This window comes from Somniosus microcephalus, unplaced genomic scaffold, assembly GCF_052327205.1.
Source record: "Somniosus microcephalus isolate GS21.2 unplaced genomic scaffold, FLI_Smic_1.0 unresolved_chr4, whole genome shotgun sequence".
Classification (NCBI taxonomy): Eukaryota; Metazoa; Chordata; class Chondrichthyes; order Squaliformes; family Somniosidae; genus Somniosus; species Somniosus microcephalus.
In genome coordinates, this window is record NW_028225182.1 from 39,293,300 (window position 1) to 39,314,677 (window position 21,378).

General features: G+C 50.0%; 1 protein-coding gene across 1 annotated transcript in view; it reads left to right on the forward strand.

Annotated features, from left to right (window-relative positions):
• slc25a11 (solute carrier family 25 member 11) overlaps positions 1-19,597 on the forward strand; it is a 33,257-nt gene extending 13,660 nt beyond the window's left edge. The window contains exons 4-8 of the mRNA XM_085977358.1: positions 6,048-6,138; positions 7,346-7,436; positions 9,420-9,519; positions 11,291-11,342; positions 12,991-19,597. Of these exons, the coding sequence (XP_085833484.1) occupies positions 6,048-6,138; positions 7,346-7,436; positions 9,420-9,519; positions 11,291-11,342; positions 12,991-13,143 (487 nt within the window). The 3' untranslated portion in view covers positions 13,144-19,597. The remainder of the gene's footprint in view (positions 1-6,047; positions 6,139-7,345; positions 7,437-9,419; positions 9,520-11,290; positions 11,343-12,990) is intronic.
• The last annotated feature ends 1,781 nt before the right edge of the window (positions 19,598-21,378 follow it).

Consider the following 21,378-nt stretch of genomic DNA (forward strand, 5'->3'; position numbering starts at 1 on the left):
AGTAAATAAAGAGAGACTGTTTCCACTGGCAGGAGGGTCGATAACCAGCGGCCACAGATTTAAGGTCATTGGCAAAAGGACCAGAGGCGACATGAGGAACTTTTTTTACGCAACGAGTAGTTAGGATTTGGAATGCGCTGCCCGATAGGGGGGTGGAAACAGATTCAATAGTAGCCTTCAAAAGGGAATTGGATAAATACTCGAAGGAGAAGAAATTGCAGGGATATGGGGAAAGAGCGGGGGAGTGGGACTGACTGGATTGCTCTTCGAAAGAGCCAGTGCAGACTCGATGGGCCGAATTAGCACCCTCTGTGCTGTACTATTCTGTGATTGATTTTAGACTTGTTGGTGGGGGTGGGTGGGCTTGTACTTGGGCACTGAGAGCATCGGAGGACTGGGCATCTGTTGCTAACTTTGCCACCTCCGATACGGTGCCAAGGTATGCAAGCCTCGGCACCTGGGATGAGAGGGCTGTTCTGTGAGGAGAGATTGTGTAGACTGGGCCTATATTCTCTGGGAGTTTAGAAGAATGAGAGATGATCTCATTGAAACATACAACATTCTGAGGGGGAATTGACAGGGTAGACGCGGAGAGGCTGTTTCCCCCTGGCTGGAGAGTCCTGAACTAGGGGTCACAGTCTCGGGATAAGTGGGTCGGGCATTTCGGACTGAGATGAGGAGGAATTTCTTCACTGAGGGTTTGTGAATCTTTGGAATTCTCTACCCCAGAGGGCTGTGGATGCTGAGTCGTTGAGAATATTCAAGGCTGGGATCAATAGATTTTTGGGCACTAAGGGATTCAAGGGATATGGAGATCGGGCGGGAAAGTGGAGTTGAGGTCGAAGATCAGCCGTGATCTCATTGAATGGCGGAGCAGACTCGAGGGGCCGAATGGCCAATTCCTGCTCCTATTTCTTATGTTCTAAGCCAACAGGCGTCTCAATACAAAGGAAAGTACAGCACAGTGCAAGTGCTTATTAAAAGATTTATTGTAATACAGGAAACTTTCTGGTATCCGGCACTCACTGGACCGAGCTGGTGCCGGTCGATCAAAACTGCCAGAGAAACGAGCGCTAATGTTAAAACTTACGGAGCTCAGAGCTCCGTGTGAAGCAACAAACCCTGCTTCAAAACAGTCGGCGCAGCTTGCAAGCGTCTCTGTAGCTAAGCAACAGCTTTAGCTAGACGCTTGCACAGCCCCAAATGGAGAAAAAAAGCAACTAAAAGTAAAAAAAAAAGTTATCTGAACCGACTCCTGAATTTTGCCGGTGGATAGAGCATTCCGGATATTTAACCTCCGTTTAAACGAAAGATTCCTGTAAATTGCTTGTGTCGCTGCCCATGGTCAGATGATGAATTTTTATTGGCCCAGAAATTCGGGTTGGGGGCTTCCCGCGGGTGCAAGCCCCCGACCTGCACTTACCTTGCGCGCCGGCAGGTGAGCTGTAGGGCCCCGTGGAATTCCGCTCCGGGGCCTGGCCCAGCTGCCGGCGCGCTGTGCTTGCGTGTCCCAGGGGCGCAGTTAGTGCGATGCGTCCCCTGGGATCACGTGAGCCATGGGCAGCCAATCGGAGGAGGGAAAAGCCCATTCATAAGATTGACAGTTAGACCTGTCAAAACTTATAAATACTACTGGCGCCAAAATAGCAGTAAACCTTCAAATAAATTTTTTAAAAAATCACACTTTTTAAATAAACTATAAATTACATTAAATAACTATTTTAAACAATAATTTAAATTTTTGAAAAAAATAATTTAATATTCTAACGGGGCTAAAAATAAACTTACCTTGCTTTAAAGTATTTAAAAATAATAAACCTGTGGAAAAAATGTTTTAATTTTAATTAATTGACCACTTACCTTGTAAAAAGCAGGCCTTACGCCTGCTTTTTAAATGTGTAAATCCTGCAGGCTTAACCTCACGGGAAAACCTGTTAAAAAAAAACCTAAGTTCAAAGCGCACGCGCAGCCTCCCCTGCGTGCGCGTTCGACCTCTGAACCCCTTCGTTCAGAGGATCGGAAGTGCCGGTTTCCTGCGCATGCAGGAAACCCGCGCTTCCATTCGGCCTACGGGTGAGTACCCCGTGCGTACTCACCCGTGGAGACCCGAATTTCTGGGCCATTATACAATGGGAGTTTGCGAAGAGATTTTAGAAACTTGCGGCACACCGCCACCTACTGGCCAGAACCTGCAATTGCATCATTACAGGCAACTGTTTAATACAAGTTTCCCCCTTTAAATGTTTAGCAATGTGGTTATGTTACTGGACTAGTGACCCAGCGGCCTGGACTAATGGTCCGGAGAGCCGAGTTCAAACCCCACCACGGCAGCTGGGGAATTTAAATTTCAGTTAATAATTAAATCTGGAATTAAAAAGCTAGTATCAGTAATGGTGACCATGAAACTATCGGATTGTCGTAAAAACCCATCTGGTTCACTAATGTCCTTCAGGGAAGGAAATCAAATCAAATCAAATCAACTTTTATTGTCATTGTTAGTGCACAAGTGCAGTACAACGAAATGTAGGCTTGCAGCTCCCGAGAGTGTACAATTTGGATTAGGACACTTAAACATTCAACATACATTTGGCTTGCAGTATATTAGCATAAATATGACCATAATAAAGTGCATTGGCAGATGTGCAGGCTTTAGTGTTTATTTGTGGAGTTCAGTAGGATGACAGCCCTGGGAAAGAAGCTGTTCCTAAATCTGGTCGTACGGGTGCGAATGCATCTGTAGCGTCTTCCAGATGGTAGGAGGGCGAACAGACTGTGGCTGGGGTGGGTAGGGTCTTTGATGATGTGACTCAAGACTCAAGACCCACAGCAATGTGGTTACCCTCTGAAATGGCCCAGCAAGCCACTCAGTTAAGGGCAATTAGGGATTGCCAACAATGCCCACGTCCTGTGAAAGAGTGAGAACATCAGTGAGATCAGTGAAAGTATGGCCAGAGGGGGCAGTCTCGGAGCTTCAGGATTGCTTCGAACGCACTGATTGGGGCATGTTTGCCCATAATGACATCGAGGAATACGCATCCACAGTGCTATTCTACATTAACAGTTGCGTCGAGGTCGTCATGACCCATAAAAATATCAGGACATACCCCAACCAGAAACCCTGGATGAACGGAGAGGTCCGCTCGCTGTTGAAAGCACGCGACGCAGCATTTAAATCTGGCGACGCGGCGGCTTACAGTGCAGCTAGGACCAACCTAAAAAAGGGTATCAGGACTGCCAAAAGGAAACAGACACTGCGGATAGAGGATCATTTCCACAACAACTCTGACCCCCGGCGCATGTGGCAAGGCATCCAGTCCATCACTGACTACAAGAGCAAAAACACCAGCCCCCTGGTTAGCGATGCCTCCCTTCCGGAGGAGCTTAACAACTTCTACGCTCGCTTCGACGGGGACAACGGGGAGCTGGCTACCAAAGCCTTGCCACCCCCGGAAGACCAGGTGCTCACTCTGTCGACCTCCGACGTAAGGGGTGTTCTACGCGGAGTGAACACACGAAAGGCTGCTGGACCGGATAGTATCCCTGGACGGGTACTCAAGGAATGTGCTGATCAGCTGGCTGATGTCTTCACCGCCATCTTCAATCTGTCATTGGCCCAGGCAGTAGTCCCTACATGCTTCAAGACCGCTACCATTATTCCTGTGCCAAAGCAAATGGCTGTGACGTGTCTGAACGACTATCGACATGTCGCACTCACACCCATCATAATGTAGTGTTTTGAGAGACTGGTCTTAGCTCACATCAAAGCCAGTGTTCCCGCCTCTCTTGACCAACACCAGTTTGCCTATCGTGCAAACAGATCAACGGAGGATGCAATCACAACTGCTCTACACTCTGCACTGAATCACTTAGATGGTAAAGAGACCTACATCAGAATGCTGTTCATAGACTACAGCTCAGCATTCTACACTATCGTCCCCAACAAGCTGGCCTCCAAACTCCACACTCTTGGCCTGAACACTTCCCTCTGCAACTGGACCCTGGACTTCCTAACAAACAGACCCCAGTCTGTCAAATTAGGTAACCACACCTTCCCCCCCCCCCCCCCCCCCGACCCTGAACACGGGGGCCCCACAAGGATGTGTGCTGAGCCCCCTCCTCTACTCCCTCTTCACCCACGACTGTGTGGCTGTTCATGGTTCCAACACCATCATCAAGTTTGCGGATGATACCATGGTAGTCGGCCAGATCACCAACAGCGATGAGTCAGCCTACAGGGAGGAGGTCCAGCATCTCGTGAAGTGGTGCGCCGATAACAATCTGGCCCTTAACATCAAGAAAACCAAAGAAATTGTGGACTTCAGGAAGTCTAACGGCGGAAGTCACACCCCCATCCACATCCATGGGGCTGTGGTGGAAAGGGTGAACAGCTTTAAGTTCCTCGGAGTCCACATCACGGAAGACCTCTCCTGGTCCCTCAACACCTCCTCTCTGGTGAAGAAGGCCCAGCAGCGCCTATATTTCCTAAGGAGGCTGAAGGGATGTAACCTGTCACCCCTGATCCTCTCTAACTTTTACCGCTGCACAATAGAGAGCATCCTGATGAACTGTATCACAGTATGGTATGGCAGCTGTAGCTACTATGACCGGAAAGCCCTGCAGCGGGTAGTCAAAACTGCCCAACGCATTACCGGCACCCGGCTACCGACCGTAGAGCACATATACCAGAAACGCTGTTTACGGAGGTCACGGACCATCATCAAAGACCCTACCCACCCCAGCCACAGTCTGTTCGCCCTCCTGCCATCTGGGAGACGCTACAGATGCATTCGCACCCGTACGACCAGATTTAGGAACAGCTTCTTTCCCAGGGCTGTCATCCTACTGAACTCCACAAATAAACTCTAAAGCCTGCACATCTGCACAATGCACTTTATTATGGTTATGTTTATGTTTATGTTAATGTATTACAAGCCAAATGAATGTTTAAATGTCTTAATCTAAATGTACACTCTCGGGAGCCGCAAGCCTACATTTCGTTGTACTGCACTTGTGCACCAACAGTGACAATAAAGTTGATTATTATTATGATTATGATGAGTAATAAAAAAGGAAGCTGGACAAATGTTAGGTGTTATGGGAGAGTGGTGTGGTTTACCAAGTCTTGGATGATCTCCACTTTCCTCCCGTTAAACATTGGGAAGACCTGTGAAGGAATAAGCCGTATAACCTTTACAGAAAAATACACCATTCGATGAAAGAACTCTGGCCTTATTAAAACAGGACAAACTGGGTCTGGAAATCTAGAAACCTAACGATGAAAAAGCTGTGATAGCATTCTGGCTATAGAGATAAGATAAGTTGTTGACACTGAATTAATAACCTTATTGAAACAGAAGGTTAAAGGCTCCTGAAGTCTGAACCTTTGGGAACAAGACAGTAGTACACCCTGTATAAGGTGTTCTAATTTACACCTCGTAAAGGAGCACATAAAAATAACAAACATCTGCCTTCATAAAAATGATACCAAGTAAAGCGCACCTGCTGTTACACTTTTTTATGATAACTTTGGAACACCTAGAGGAGAGACATGGTTCTGTAGTGCTGCCAGCTGAGGTGACTAAGAATTGCAGGGGTCAGCAGAAAAATGACTAGAGCTAATTAGCTTACATCAGCAGAAAACCTTAAAGGAAATACCACTGGAAAAGGGTATAAATATTGAGTGTATATTGAGGGTACAAATGGGATAATAGACTCGCTTAAAGGGGCAAAGCGATACTCGGCTTCGGACACCAGCTCTATAAGTCTCCAACTCTTTGTACCTTGGGGATCAAAGGTACTGTATTTGATTTTGGTGGATATCCTGAATAAAATTAAGAATTGTAAAACTGCAGTGAAGTTAAGATTTGAGAGTAGGTTCTCTGATAATAGAATTGTAAAGCTTTTTTTTGGAACTGTTAATGTTGCGATTGACTCACCAACTGTAAATTATATGTCGGTTCTTTAATAAATCTATATTAAAGACGTTTTGCTACCTTAACGACGCTATATAAATACAAGTTATTGTTAAAAATGTTCTTTCTCTGCAGGTTGCCTGTCGACCAACGTAGGGGTTACTCGAACGTGTTCAACGCACTAATTCGGATTACTCGTGAAGAGGGGGTCGTCACACTCTGGCGGGTAGGTCACAGCAAACCATCAACCAAGCTGCAGGTCACTCTAAAAAGGATTGCCGCCAAATAGATACTGAGAGGCTGTTTCCCCTGGCTGGGGAATCTAGAACCAGGGGTCACAGTCGCGGGATAAGAGGTCGGCCATTTAGGACTGAGATGAGGAGGAGTTTCTTCACTCAGAGGGTGGTGAATCTTTGGAATTCTCAACCCCAGAGGGCTGTGGATGCTCAGTCGTTGAGTATATTCAAGGCTGAGATCGATAGATTTTTGGACTCGTGGGGAATCAAGGGATATGGGGATCGGGTGGGAAAGTGGAGTTGAGGTCGAAGATCAGCCCTGATCTTATTGAATGGTGGAGCAGGCTCGAGGGGCCGAATGGCCTACTCCTGCTCCTAATTCTCCCGATCTTACGCGCAAGTGCCACTTCCCCCAAACGGGTTTATTAAAATGCAAGAAAAGTCCATCCGTCGAAGGGAAATGTGACTTCTCGACAGCGAGTGTTTCCACAGTCGGTTGTTTCCTGATCGGATCCCAGGCCCGTCCAAATTTGCAGCCCTCCCTTCGGCAGCAGCGGCCTGGAGGTAGGTTAAACCTCCATTTTAAATGCAGACGTTTCTGTTAAAAGCCGAGACGTTTTTATTGTCGTCCCGCTTTCTCCCTTGGCGACCCCCCCCCCTCCCGTGAAGTTCCTGACTCTCTGTTGGCTCAGGCCTCTGGTTCCTCCCCGAAGTGGCCATTAACCCTGGGATACTCGTGTGCTGGCAGGCTATTTAACCGGGCGGGGAGCACCAGATCAGATCCTCGCCTGCCGCACTGCCTTCGTTTCTGGGCACCGCGCCTCGGGAAGGATATGTTGACCAGGTGGACGTAAAAGATCCCACGGCCACTATTTCGAAGACGAGGGGGGAGGGTGGGGGGGAAGTGTCTCCCCGGTGTCCTGGGGCCAATATTTATCCCTCAACCAACATCACTAAAAACAGATTACCTGGTCGTTATCACATTGCTGTGGGAGCTTGCTGTGCGCAAATTGGCTGCCGCGTTTCCCTACATTACAACAGTGACCACACTTCAAAAACTGCTTCTTTGGCTGTAAAGCGCTTTGGGACATCCTGCGGTGGTGATGGGCGCTCTATAAATGCAAGTTCTTTCTTTGATGTTGCAGTTGTCACTGGATGGCAATAACTCCGACTCTCCTTGTTGCTAATTATTTCCAGGGTTGTGTCCCAACAATGGCCCGAGCGGTCGTGGTGAATGCGGCCCAGCTGGCTTCTTACTCCCAGTCCAAGCAGTTCCTGCTGGGTTTAGGTGAGACCTCTTCCTTTCGGGGCTCGACGCCTCTCCCGTTTCTTGTGTCTTAAAACCGTTTCCCACCCAGCAAGCGGCGGTGGACCCTAACTTGAGCTCTGCAGACCAGCAGATCCCAGATACCGAACCCCCTCTCCTCTCTTTCCACCCCCCCCCCCCCCCCCCAATCCCAGGTCCCCACCGAGTTAGCTGATCTCGGCACCGGTTCGGTGTTAAAGCTGGCCTCAGTGCCTGCGGGGGGGGGGGGGGGGGGTGTGCGCCGCGTTGGGGTCTGAGGGAAATCTCCCGGGCTTCCTGCTCCTGTTGACCAACCGTGGATCCTTGCTGGAAAGGGCACACGTGCCCTGCCTCATACCTGAATGCGACGCGCCCCCGTAGTTGAATAGCCCACTGACTGCCTGATGGGCCTTCAATAACCACAAAACTAGAAGTTATAGACTTAAACAAGTTGGCTTTTAATCACTAAGATCAGAGCTAACATCTCAACACGCCGACTGGTTCACAGGAATGAGTCATACAGATCCTGGGATCTTTATGTAAGAGAAGTCAGGGGCGGAGCCAAGACCTGGAACCTCCCAGGTTAGTCGGGAAAGAGGAAGTGAAACTATACACAGAGTGGGGGAGGGTAATATACATGAGTGCAAAACGAATACAGGATCAAGACAAACAGATTTCATTACACTGCCCAAGGTACTGTGGGGGGGTGGTGGTTATCCAGCACCTGCGAAATCAGACCCAACCAAGAATCGGCACCTTCAGAAAGCGGGGTAGACACGTCTTGGCAAAAGACGTTTCGCTGTGGTTTTATATTCTATGCGTCCGAGATAAATGCTGTGTATTTATTCTGCCTCAATTTAGGGGCCTCCAAACCTCTGGTGTGCGCGGGGCCCCTGCACGCAAATGATTCCGCCATACCAAAAGCTAAAAAGCCTCACTTTCACCAACCTGACTCGCAGCCTGAACGTTTCTGTTTGACCGTCATGACCGTTTGACTGGTCAGCCCTGGAAAGGCCGCACTTGTCGGCCAGCCCTAGTTGCTGAGGACATCCAAGAGTCGAGCGCGTAGTGCGGGGGCCGGAGTCAAGGCTGGCAGCTTCCCATTCGGTTCGTTCTTGTGTTCAAACCCCTCCATGGCCTCGCCCCGTCCTATCTCTCTAACCTCCTCCAGCCCTACAACCCTCCGAGATCTCTGCGCGCCTCCAATTCTGGCCTCTTGCGCATCCCCGACTTTCCATCGCTCCACCATTGGCGGGCCGTGCCTTCAGCTGCCTAGGCTCCAAACCCTGGAATTCCCTCCCTAAACCTCTCCGCCTCTCGCTCTCCTCCTTTAAGACGCTCCTTAAAATCTACCTCTTTGACCAAGCTTTTGGTCACCTGTCCTAATATCTCCTCATGTGGTTCGGCGTCAAATTTCTGTTTGATAATCGCTCCTGTGAAGCGCCTTGGGATGTTTTACCACATTAAAGGTGATGGATAACTACAAGCTCTTTTTACGGCAATCCGGGAGCTCTCGCGGTTATTTTTTTCCGGTGCCAGCTCCCACATTCGGTTTCAGAAGTTGCCACAGTGAGATCTGAAATCTCAAACTCCAGGTTGCTTGCCCGTTATGTCACCACCGATGTTCCCTGCAAGCTGCTCTTTGTTCTGCGCGGTCCCTTTAAATTTCAGCGCACGCGCGGTCCAATGGGAAGGCCAGTGAGCGGCCTGTGCGGGATCTTTGCCATTACTGCGCAGCCGCTTGGAGGGAGCATTGGTCACCACGACACTACCGTACCCCCTACACCTTCGAATTAAGTTCATCTAATTAGCAACGCAGTCTTGCACAATTGTTCTACAAACTGATGAACCAAGGTCTGGCTGGCCGGTTGCACAGCCAATGGTCCGCCTGTGGATCACTGACCTCTGTTTGGACACCGCAGCTTTAACAGGAAAGCATTGCTCTGATTTCTGAATTGTGTGTTTTTTTCCCCCCTGTGAACGTAGGTTACTTCAACGATAACATCCTGTGCCATTTCTGTGCCAGTATGATCAGCGGCCTCGTGACGACAGCAGCCTCCATGCCAGTGGACATTGCAAAAACTAGGTGAGGAAATTAGCTAAATTCTGGGAGTGTTTGACGGAACAGTGTAGAGAGAGCTTTACTCTGTATCTAACCCGTGCTGTACCTGCCCTGGGAGTGTTTGATGGGACAGTGTAGAGGGAGCTTTACTCTGTATCTAACCCCGTGCTGTACCTGCCCTGGGAGTGTTTGATGGGACAGTGTAGAGAGAGCTTTACTCTGTATCTAACCCCGTGCTGTACCTGCCCTGGGAGTGTTTGATGGGACAGTGTAGAGGGAGCTTTACTCTGTATCTAATCCCGTGCTGTACCTGCCCTGGGGTGTTTGATGGGACAGTGTAGAGAGAGCTTTACTCTGTATCTAACCCGTGCTGTACCTGCCCTGGGAGTGTTTGATGGGACAGTGTAGAGGGAGCTTTACTCTGTATCTAATCCCGTGCTGTACCTGCCCTGGGAGCGTTTGATGGGACAGTGTAGAGGGAGCTTTACTCTGTATCTAACCCCGTGCTGTACCTGCCCTGGGAGTGTTTGATGGGACAGTGTAGAGGGAGCTTTACTCTGTATCTAACCCCGTGCTGTACCTGCCCTGGGAGTGTTTGATGGGACAGTGTAGAGGGAGCTTTACTCTGTATCTAACCCCGTGCTGTACCTGCCCTGGGAGTGTTTGATGGGACAGTGTAGAGGGAGCTTTACTCTGTATCTAATCCCGTGCTGTACCTGCCCTGGGAGTGTTTGATGGGACAGTGTAGAGGGAGCTTTACTCTGTATCTAACCCCGTGCTGTACCTGCCCTGGGAGTGTTTGATGGGACAGTGTGGGGGGGAGCTTTACTCTGTATCTAACCCGTGCTGTACCTGCCCTGGGAGTATTTGATGGGACAGTGTAGAGGGAGCTTTACTCTGTATCTAATCCCGTGCTGTACCTGCCCTGGGAGTGTTTGATGGGACAGTGTAGAGGGAGCTTTACTCTGTATCTAACCCCGTGCTGTACCTGCCCTGGGAGTGTTTGATGGGACAGTGTAGAGGGAGCTTTACTCTGTATCTAACCCGTGCTGTACCTGCCCTGGGAGTGTTTGATGGGACAGTGTAGAGGGAGCTTTACTCTGTATCTAACCCCGTGCTGTACCTGCCCTGGGAGTGTTTGATGGGACAGTGTAGAGGGAGCTGTACTCTGTATCTAACCCGTGCTGTACCTGCCCTGGGAGTGTTTGATGGGACAGTGTAGAGGGAGCTTTACTCTGTATCTAACCCGTGCTGTACCTGCCCTGGGAGTGTTTGATGGGACAGTGTAGAGGGAGCTTTACTCTGTATCTAACCCGTGCTGTACCTGCCCTGGGAGTGTTTGATGGGACAGTGTAGAGGGAGCTTTACTCTGTATCTAACCCGTGCTGTACCTGCCCTGGGAGTGTTTGATGGGACAGTGTAGAGGGAGCTTTACTCTGTATCTAACCCGTGCTGTACCTGCCCTGGGAGTGTTTGATGGGACAGTGTAGAGGGAGCTTTACTCTGTATCTAACCCGTGCTGTACCTGCCCTGGGAGTGTTTGATGGGACAGTGTAGAGGGAGCTTTACTCTGTATCTAACCCGTGCTGTACCTGCCCTGGGAGTGTTTGATGGGACAGTGTAGAGGGAGCTTTTTCTCTGTGCCTAAGTGGGAAAAATGCTTTTCCTGTCAGTCAGATGCTCCTTTGCCATTTGCCCCACACTTGCGCAGTGTGTGTGTCTGCTAGCATCAAACCCTGTTTCGTGCAATAGAACCGGAAAAGGAATATAAGCGTTATTTTTATTTACTTGACAGAGTTCAAAACATGCAGATGATAGATGGCAAACCTGAATACAAGAATGGATTGGTGAGCAACATTTTATCTTGACACACTGACGTCGAAGGGGGGAAGGGAAGAGCGGTAAAGAGGGGGTGTAACCCACCAGTACTGTACCCCAGTGTTATGTAGTGACAGACCTGTACCCACCAGTACTGCACCCCAGTGTTATACAGTGACAGACCTGTACCCACCAGTACTGTACTCCAGTGTTATACAGCGACAGACCTATACCCACCAGTACTGTACCCCAGTGTTATACAGTGACAGACCTGTACCCCAGTGTTATACAGTGACAGACCTGTACCCACCAGTACTGTACCCCAGTGTTATACAGTGATAGACCTGTACCCACCAGTACTGTACCCCAGTGTTATACAGTGACAGACCTGTACCCACCAGTACTGTACCCCAGTGTTATACAGTGACAGACCTGTACCCACCAGTACTGTACCCATGTTATAGTGACAGACCTGTACCCACCAGTACTGTACCCCAGTGTTATACAGTGACAGACCTGTACCCACCGGTACTGTACCCCAGTGTTATACAGTGACAGACCTGTACCCACCAGTACTGTACCCCAGTGTTATACAGTGACAGACCTGTACCCACCAGTACTGTACCCCAGTGTTATACAGTGACAGACCTGTACCCACCGGTACTGTACCCCAGTGTTATACAGTGACAAACCTGTACCCACCAGTACTGTACGCCAGTGTTATACAGTGACAGACCTGTACCCACCAGTACTGTACCCCAGTGTTGTACAGCGACAGACGTGTACCCAACAGTACTGTACCCCAGTGTTATACAGTGACAGACCTGTACCCACCAGTACTGTACCCCAGTGTTATACTGGGACAGACCTGTACCCACCAGTTCTGTACCCCAGTGTTACACAGTGACAGGCCTGTCCCCTCCAGTAATGTACCCCAGTGTTCTACAGGGACAGACCTGTACCCACCAGTACTGTACCCCAGTGTTATACAGTGACAGACCTGTACCCACCAGTACTGTACCCCAGTGTTATACAGTGACAGACCTGTACCCACCAGTACTGTACTCCAGTGTTATACAGTGACAGGCCTGTACCCACCAGTTCTGTACCCCAGTGTTGTACAACGACAGACCTGTACCCAGCAGTAATATACTGTTTGACAGTGCACCCCATGTCCTAGTGTCACAGTTTTCCCTGGGGGAGTGTTCACGATTCACCTTTCAAGCACCTTCGAAATAGAGCCATAGGATCTTTTACGTCCACCTGAGAGAGCAGGCGGGGCCTCGGTTTAACGTCTCATCCGAAAGACGGCACCTCCCTCAGCACTGCACCGGGAGAGTCGGCCTAGATATTTGTGCTCAAGTCTCTGGAGCGGGACTCGAACCCACAACCTTCTGACTCGGAGGCGAGAGAGAGAGTGCGACCCACTGAGCCACAGCTGACACTTTGGGACGTCCTGGGGCAGTGAAAGGCGCTGTAGAAATACAAGTTCTTACTCCGACCTGTGGCCTACTGCTTGAACCGTGTGGTTCTGCTCCCAGCTGTGCTGCGGGGGAAGGTTTGGAGTGGTGGGGAATTCCCTTATTTGGGGGAAATGGCGGATGGGGACGGGAGGGGGGGAGGGGGGGGGAACCTACTTCCTTACCTGACGTGGCTGCTTATTCCTGTCCCTTTCAGGACGTCCTCTATAGAGTCATCCGACACGAGGGATTCTTCAGCCTTTGGAAAGGTTTCACTCCGTACTATGCCCGCCTGGGCCCTCACACGGTCCTCACTTTCATATTCCTGGAGCAGATGAACAAATATTATAAGCTATACTTCCTGGATTAATAAAATGGTGACTCTGTTCGGCTCCCCTCCCAGGATGGGGTATAAAATAGGAGTGTGAGTGGGGACAGAGAGAGAGAGAGAGAGAGAGTATGAATGAATATTATTAGCCAGCTAGGCTGGCATTTTAATTTGGATTGTGTTTTCTGGCGGAGGGGGGGTTGTTGGTAATCTTCTTTCGCCAAATTAAGTCAAGCTTAAAATGCCCACTGTCTGTCCAAATCAAAAATCGTGTGGTTTTGGGAGTGTTTGAAGAGAGTGTGAGTGTGTTGTGTTTCACCATCGGGACGGTGTTGCTGCTTTATTTTTAACGCCGTGCGAAATGCGTGAACTGTCAGCGGGGCCGGTTCTCCTGACCTTTGACTCCAGGGGATGCCCTCCTTTCCCCCGTTTCCCCCAAGCGCAAAGGAACACAGCAACGAGAGGAGGGCCATTCAGCCCCCTCCAGCCTGTCCCTGCCACTCGATTAGATCATGGCTGATCTGTATCTTAACTCCATCCACCTTGGTTCCGCAGCCCTTAATACCCTTGCCCATCAATCTCCGATTGACCCCCGTCCCCGCCCCCCCAGCCTCGACAGCTTTTTTTTGGGGTGGGGGGGGGGGGGCGGAGAGTTCCTGATTTTCGCTACCCTTTGTGTGAAGAAGTGCTTCCTGACATAACCCCTGAACGGCCTGGCTTTAATTTGAAGGTTACGCCCCGCTTGTTCTGGACTCTCCCCCCACCGACCCCCTGCGCGCCCCCCCCCCCCCAACCAGAGGCAGAAGGGCGGGGGCGAAAATGAAAGGGCGGAGCAATGTTCCCCATCAGGTGCGTGGCCGCCGCGAGGCCCCCTCCGGGCCCTTCACCAGCCGCTGCCGCTGGAAGAGATACCGCGCAGCAAATTTAAAGGGCCCCGCGCGGGTAAAAACAACTCGAGGGAACGTTGGGGCGGAGACCTATCGGGGCAGGACTCTGCCGCCTTGACCATGCCCTGCCATTCCCGGGGCTCATGGTTGCGGGGGAGACAGAGGAGAGTTAGGGCTACAGGGTTAGGGGTTCGGGCTACGTCCGCAACAGGCGACTGTGCTTAGCTGCCAATGAGGCGGAGGTGGAGGACGGTGGGGTCGTCCCCAGCTCTCCCGTCTCAATTTCCCGTCCCTACAGCCGTGGGTCGCCTCAGAGGCTGGCGTTGGTGACTTGCGCTGGGACACTCCGAGGTGGGGGTGGGCACAGTGTGGGGCCCGGCAGCAAGGCGACGACCGGGCCCCAGTCGCTGCGTGAGGCTGCCTTTTCTTAAACTTGCCCTTTTCCTCGGGGGGGGCCTCTGGAGGTGAAGGGCGTCTGTCTACCGTCTGCGGCTGGCTTCTAGGTCGGCGGCTGAAGGACCTCCGGCTCGTGGTTGCTCTCTGATTTCCTCCCAGGCACCCCTGCCGGTGGCGTGGGGGAGCAGGAACAGCTCCAGGGGTTCCTACCCCCTCTTTCTCCACCCCCCCCTCCCCAGGCCACAGTGACCCAGGCGTGGTGGCTTCTCTCGAGCACTGGGGTAGAGGGGGCCTCAGGGCAATCATCCCCCCCTTCCCCCCCCAGCCCTTCCCTTTAGCAGCTTCTACCACGGCTGTTGGTTTCTGCACATATTTAACCATTTCCATCCGCTCTCCCTCTTTAATCACACACACCCCAAAGTCTTAGCGTGACTAGCTTGCAGATCAATTCCCTGTCTCCTGCAGAGTCCGCTGCTCTCGGCTGGGTTGGCACTCGGAGTGCTACAGTTGGCCTCGGCACCTTCGACGGGAGAGGTGGGGGGGAAATCAGCTTGAGCTGGCGCGCTCTCCGGTGCTCAATACCGGAAACTTTGCGATATCCGGCACCGACGGGACCGAGCTGTTGCCAATCTATCAAAACTGCCGGACATACCAGCGTTAATGTTGAAGCATACGGAGATTTGCATCTCTGTATCTGGCAACAAACACTGTAGCTTAGCAACAGCTTCTAAACAGTCGGCCGTACCTTAGAAGCGTCTCTCTGAAGCTGTTGCTAAGCTACAGAGACTTTGCAGAGCCTGACTGGGGAAAAAAAAAAAGCCACGAGAAGGAAAAAAAACCTAACAAAACGGCTCCTGATTTCTGCCGGTAGATCGAGGTTTCCGGACATACAACCTCCGGATAAACCAAAGTTTCCTGTACCGGGAAAGTGTGGATCACAGATCATTGGGGGTGAAGTGGGGATCGGAATTATATCTACAGGCTAGCGCGTTAAGGAAGGGCGCCTGGGAGAGGGAAGGGCCTGTGGAGCAGGAGCCCAGGGATGAAACACTTCCAGACAGTGGAGGAAGCAAAAACCTTTCTTAGTGAGAGATTTTATTTTTTGTTTTATTTTGTAAAATGTAAATCCAACCAAGCTCTTCACCCCCCCCCTTACATCTGAGGCACTTTGGACAGTGAGTCTGAACAATTACTGTAATATCTGAATTTTATGAAAGTTTATGTAAGTTTGAGAAACACGCTAGCAGCACCCCAGTGGAAAGAATTATTGAGGAACTTTTACTTCCTCCAGCTAATGTCCAGTGATAGAGGACATTGAAACCCAGACATAACTGTTTGCGACATAATTAAGAAGCACTTAACAAGCTCAGGGCATGAATATAAGACACGAGGAATGTCATACAGACACATTAACCGCACACCAACTGTAATGTCTAGGCTCTGGACTCCTCTCCCTCCCACCACAGTATCCAACTCTTAAACGATTGCAGGTTTTTTTTTTTTGTTGCCTCCACTGCCCTCTCCAGAGTCTATTCCATTTGTATCGCCCTGGCACTGGTCCTAAATCAGGTGCACTCTCGCCCTCAGAGTCAGAGGATCAGGGGTCCGAGACCCCATTCCAGAGACTCGGAGCGCGAAAATCCAGGCTGACGCTCCCAGTGCCAGTGCTGAGGGAGCGACGCACTGTCGGAGGTGCCGTCTTTCGGATGAGACGTTAAACCCAGGTCCCGTCTGCTCCCTCAGGTGGACGTAAAAAAAAAATCCCATTTTGAAGAAGAGCAGGGGAGTTTAAAAAGAAATTCGGTTGTGGGCGTCGCTGGCAAGGCTGGCATTTATTGCCCATCCCTAGTTGTCCCTTGAGAAGGTGGTGGTGAGCCACCGCCTTGAACCGTTGCAGTCCGTGTGGTTATCCGCGGTGTTTGGCCAATATCCCTCAACCAACATCACTAAAACAGATGATCTCATTATCACTGCTGTTTGTGGGAGCTTGCTGTGCGCAAATTGGCTGCTGTGTTTTCCTACATTACAGCAGTGACTACGCTTCAAAAAAAAAAGTGCTTCATTGGCTGGAAGCGCTTTGTGAAAGACACTGTATAAATGCAACTTCTAACTTTGCCCTTCGGCAGTTTGAACCTGTGGCTCCGCTCGGAGTGGCACCCCCCTGATTTACTGTTTGCCGCTTACTTGACCTCTGAGCCCTCCTCTCCGCACCAAGCAGGCGGAGTTTGCGCAGTGGTAACTCGGGCCTCTTGACACTCGGGATCTGCCTCGGGTTGCGGGGGGGGGGGGGGTGCTGATCGGTCTTCAGTTTCGCTGCCCTGCCCTTGGGTCCCTTCACCACGGTTTTTCAATGCTCCGAGCCCGCTGGTAAACCGCCGAAGTGCATTGCGTCTGTCCCAGGCTAGCTGACGCGTAGGAGTTTCCCCGAAGAGATTGCGCTACGTCGGAGTGTGAGTTAGTGACCCGGGTGCTGAGCTACGTGGAAGGGATGGGTTTAGAAGTTCCGGGACTGAGCGTATAGATAAGTTGGATTGCGTTACTGTTGCAGCTAGCGGGGTCACACTGTGCAAGGAGACACTTTGTCCCTAAGAGCAAGTCTACAAAATTAAGTATTTGGGGGTTGAGTTTTGATACTTAATAAAAGCTGGGAAACCAAACTCCAGCATCTAGAGTTTCTAGCTTCATTCCTCTCGCTTTCGCTTCCCTCCCCCCCCCCACCCCTCATCAAGGAGGTTTTGTTAAAAGTACCTGGCTTAAGGGGTAACTGCAGTGTTCATTGTGGGGCCACGATTCTCAATCTGCGTTGAGCTGGGGCTCTGCAGTTGGCCTTCGTGTCCCTGAGCTAAGGTGGGGAGGGGGCGAGAATCGCACAGGCTGACGCTCGCTGGGTTGGTGTATGGGCAAGGACGTCGGCTGAGGAGAGCTGTGAGGCTTCCCCCCCTCCTCCCCCAGAGTCGCACAGCCTGCCAATACCCACCATCCAGGCTCGTAGGTGAAGAATGGACACTTTAGAAAGAGGGGCGGCCAGTTGATTGCGGGGCTGCACCCCAACGGGCACAGCACTTTTAGCAGGGCAGGGGAGGAATTAAAAAGGGTTTTTTCTTCCCACATCACGCGGGAGGCCGAGAAGGACATGACATGGCGTTGCCCATCGCTCGTCCGTTGCCAGGTCAGCCACTGCTGGGAGATATAAACTCGCTGCCCACAGCTACTCCCCAAGTACTGGGGTCAGACTAACCCCCACATTGACAATCCTCAAATCGTCGCAAAGATCGGCCGACAGCGTGTCTGTGATGGAATCGGTAAGCTGCGCTCTGATTTGTAAATGTCTTCACACGCTTTCCACCGCCCAGCAATGTTCCCTGTAATTTTGTTTGGCGCCTAAGCTGTTTTTCCTCATTGAAAAGCCAGCTGCGCGGGGTCCTGGAACGCTTGTGCGTCCGTGCTGCTTACAGGGAACATTGCTGCCCGCCCCTCCTCTCCCAGTGCACCACTGCCCACTCCTTCAGATTACAGGAGGGAGATCGGGAATTCATGACGGAGAGAGTTGATCAGGTTTTATCTGATTATAGAGAAGGGGGGTGGGGGAGGAGCGGAAGGAACCATATTTTCACCCCCTCCCCAGCCCGGGCAGAGTTTTTGTGGCTCACTTAACTTTCTGTAAACTTTTTTAAAGTAATCTTTCAAAACCGTAATTTGGCTGAGAATCTAAAATGTTTCTCCGTCCTGCTCTGACTCGCACAGGAAGCTGAGACGGTCTGATCGGAGCCAGGTCCACGTGTCCCGGGCTCATAGAAACATAGAAGATAGGAGCAGGAGTAGGCCATTCGGCCCTTCGAGCCTGCTCCGCCATTCAACGAGATCATGGCTGATCATCCAAACCCTAGCACCCGGTCCCTACACTGACAGCCATCCCACCCAAGCCCTATCCCCGTAACCCCACGTATTTAATCCCCCCTAACACTAAGGGCCAATTTTTTATCATGGCCAATCAACCTAACCCGCACATCTTTGGACTGTGGGAGGAAACCGGAGCACCCGGAGGAAACCCACGCAAACACGGGGAGAATGTGCAAACTCCACACAGACAGTCACCCGAGGCCGGATTTGAACCCGGGTCCCTGGCGCTGTGAGGCAACAGTGCTAACCGCTATGCCACCGTGCTGCCCATTATAGAGAAGGGGGGTAGGGGAGGAGCGGAAGGAACCATATTTTCACCCCCTCCCCAGCCCGGGCAGAGTTTCTGTGGCTCACTTAACTTTCTGTAAACTTTTTTTAAAGTAATTTTTCAAAACCGTAATTTGGCTGAGAATCTAAAATGTTTCTCCGTGCTGCTCTGACTCTCACAGGAAGCTGAGACGGTCTGATCGGAGCCGGGTCCACGTGTCCTGGGCTTGTTGGAACAGGGCGCGTTGGGCAAAAAGCTCCCCTTATGCCCTGATGGGAGCCCCTCCACTGGGGCAATGGAGGGAGTGAGAAATGCAAACCGTCCACTCGAAATGTAATTACTTAAAAAAAATATATTTTAAAATAAATCCAGCCTTATTGGCTGTTCATAACCTAAAAAGGATGGTGGGGTTTGGGAGTGAGGATGGGAGGGGGTGTTGTGTCCTCATCTCAAGAATAAGCTCTCTTAACAAAGTCATTCTCACTGCTGCAGTGGACCTGTTTCCTGGTTATTTATTGGAGAAATGCTGACTGCCGATCAGGGTGGGTCCCAGGTCACTGCTGTAACGCTGAAAAACATAGATAGGTACCTTTTTATCTTCTTGTACTGGGCGTATTCCCCAGCTGTTACTCCTAGATTCGCTCACTCGGAGCAAGGCGTTCTTGTTTTGCTTCGACCGTGCGGCTCATTTTGTGGTGTCTCGCTTTATTTAAAAAAAAAAATGATAATGTGACGTTATAAAAGTGTGGTGTGTTCTGCTCCTGCTGATCTCACTCCTGACCTTTCTTCCCCCTTCCCCCCCCCCCCCCCCCCCCCCGGCCACCCACCCCAATGTCGATGTTCCAACTTAATGTACCCTTCCCGCTTGGAAAGCGCCAAGCGACCACGCTGTACTGTCATCCCCGTGTTGCCTCTGTGCCGCCAGAGGCAGCGTGGGCATTTATAAGCTGATACTGACCGTTAGACCATGTGACATGATATTAAAGAGAAAATGAATGACTTGGAAGCAAATAATTCCTCAAAAATAAATAAATTATTGGTTAAAGTGTGTCACTTTTTTTTTGTCTTCCCCCCCGGCCCTGCTGATCAGTGTTTGTACTCAAGGCGAAACCACTTGGGGCCGGGGAATGGAACCGAGGGCCAGTGTTGGCATCGAGGCACGGCAGCCAGCTGAGTGAAGAAGTTTCTCCTCGTCTCAGTCCTCAGTTTCGAGGGAGCAGAAGGTGCTGTCACTATCCTGGAAAGCCAGGTCCCAGGCCACCCCTCTCTATAATCTAAATTCATCATAAAAAACCCCCACTGGGCCAAATCTCGACACATGGAAACAATTTAAAATTTCAGGTGAGGGAATGAGGACCGGAGATGACTTCACATTGCTTTCAAATTTAGCAACAGATCGATAGACACCTTTCGGATGAGATGTTAGACCTGTGAAGGAATACACTATAGCCTTTTTAGAAAAATACACTATCTTATGAAAGACTTCTGGCCTTGTTGAAACAGGACAAGTTGTTGACCCTGAATAAATAACCTTATTGAAACAGAAGAATGGGAGGGCTCCAAGTGGCTGACCTTTTGGGAACAATGCAATAGTCAACCCTGGCTATGTAATATAAATTAAACTTCGTAAAGATGGCACATAAGATAAGGAACATCTGCCCTGGTAAAGATGACACACAAAAAATAAGGGAAACCTGCCTTTCACACCGTTTTATATGGTGAACCCAGAACTCCTGGAGATGCGGCAGATTCTGGGATATTACAAGCTGATGTGGCAGTAAAGAATTGCAGAGGTCAGCAGAAAGATGAATCGTGATATTTAACCTGCATCAGCAGAAACCTTAAAGGAAATACAACTGAAAAAGGGTATAAATATTGAAGTCTCAAATGAGATAGCAGAGTCGCTTTAATCGGGCCAAGCAATTCTCGACTACAGAGGTGGCTCTGTGGTCTTCCACTCTTTGTACATTGGGGATCAAAGGTATTTTGACATTGATGGATATCCTGTCTAGAAAACTTTTAAGAACTGTAATACTGTAGTGAAGTTAAGATTTAAAAGTAAGATTCTTAGTTAAAAATATCGCATTTTTTTTTCTTTTTAGAACTGTTAACGTTGTGATTGACTGATTCACCAACTGTAAATTGCATGTCGGATCTTTTTATAAATCTCTATTTTTAGAATTGTCTCACAAGTCTTCTGTATCAGTAACTCACAATCTCTGTACACTCTTTGGTGGAGAGTTACATTTCTGAGGGGAGTTCTCCAGACCCTCATAATATCTGGAACATTACAGTCTAGCGAAACTTATTAAAAGCGCTATCCAGAGGACGGTAACATTCTCGGGTTGTTCCTTTCCTTTAGGGAGAGATAGCCCGGACCTTTAGACCCAATTAAGCATCTTTAGGATTCGGCTACCTCAAACTTGAGTTGAAAGTGAACATCTTGAGAAATACGCCTGGTCCGGGGTAGCCCTAATAGGGGCTAGGACTAGTAAAAATCCCTTCAGTTGGTGACTAACGTATGTGTTAACGAGTTGATACAGACCCCTATACTTATATCTATATAATATCCATCTCGTAGATTAAGTATAGAAGGAGTGTTTTACTGACAGTGGTACTAAGACCCAGATTTAAGTCTCCAGAGATGACAAGTCCCTGATCAGGCCTTGTAGAACTTAAATCAGAACTCCCTCAATATACCATTGAGGTCTAGAAATTTCTTATAAAGTTCATATTAAATCCTAACCGAGGTTAGGTCCTGATGAAATGGCAAACCCTGTCGGAAATTGCCAAGTCTTTTTATTAGGAAAAATGACGATTAAAAAA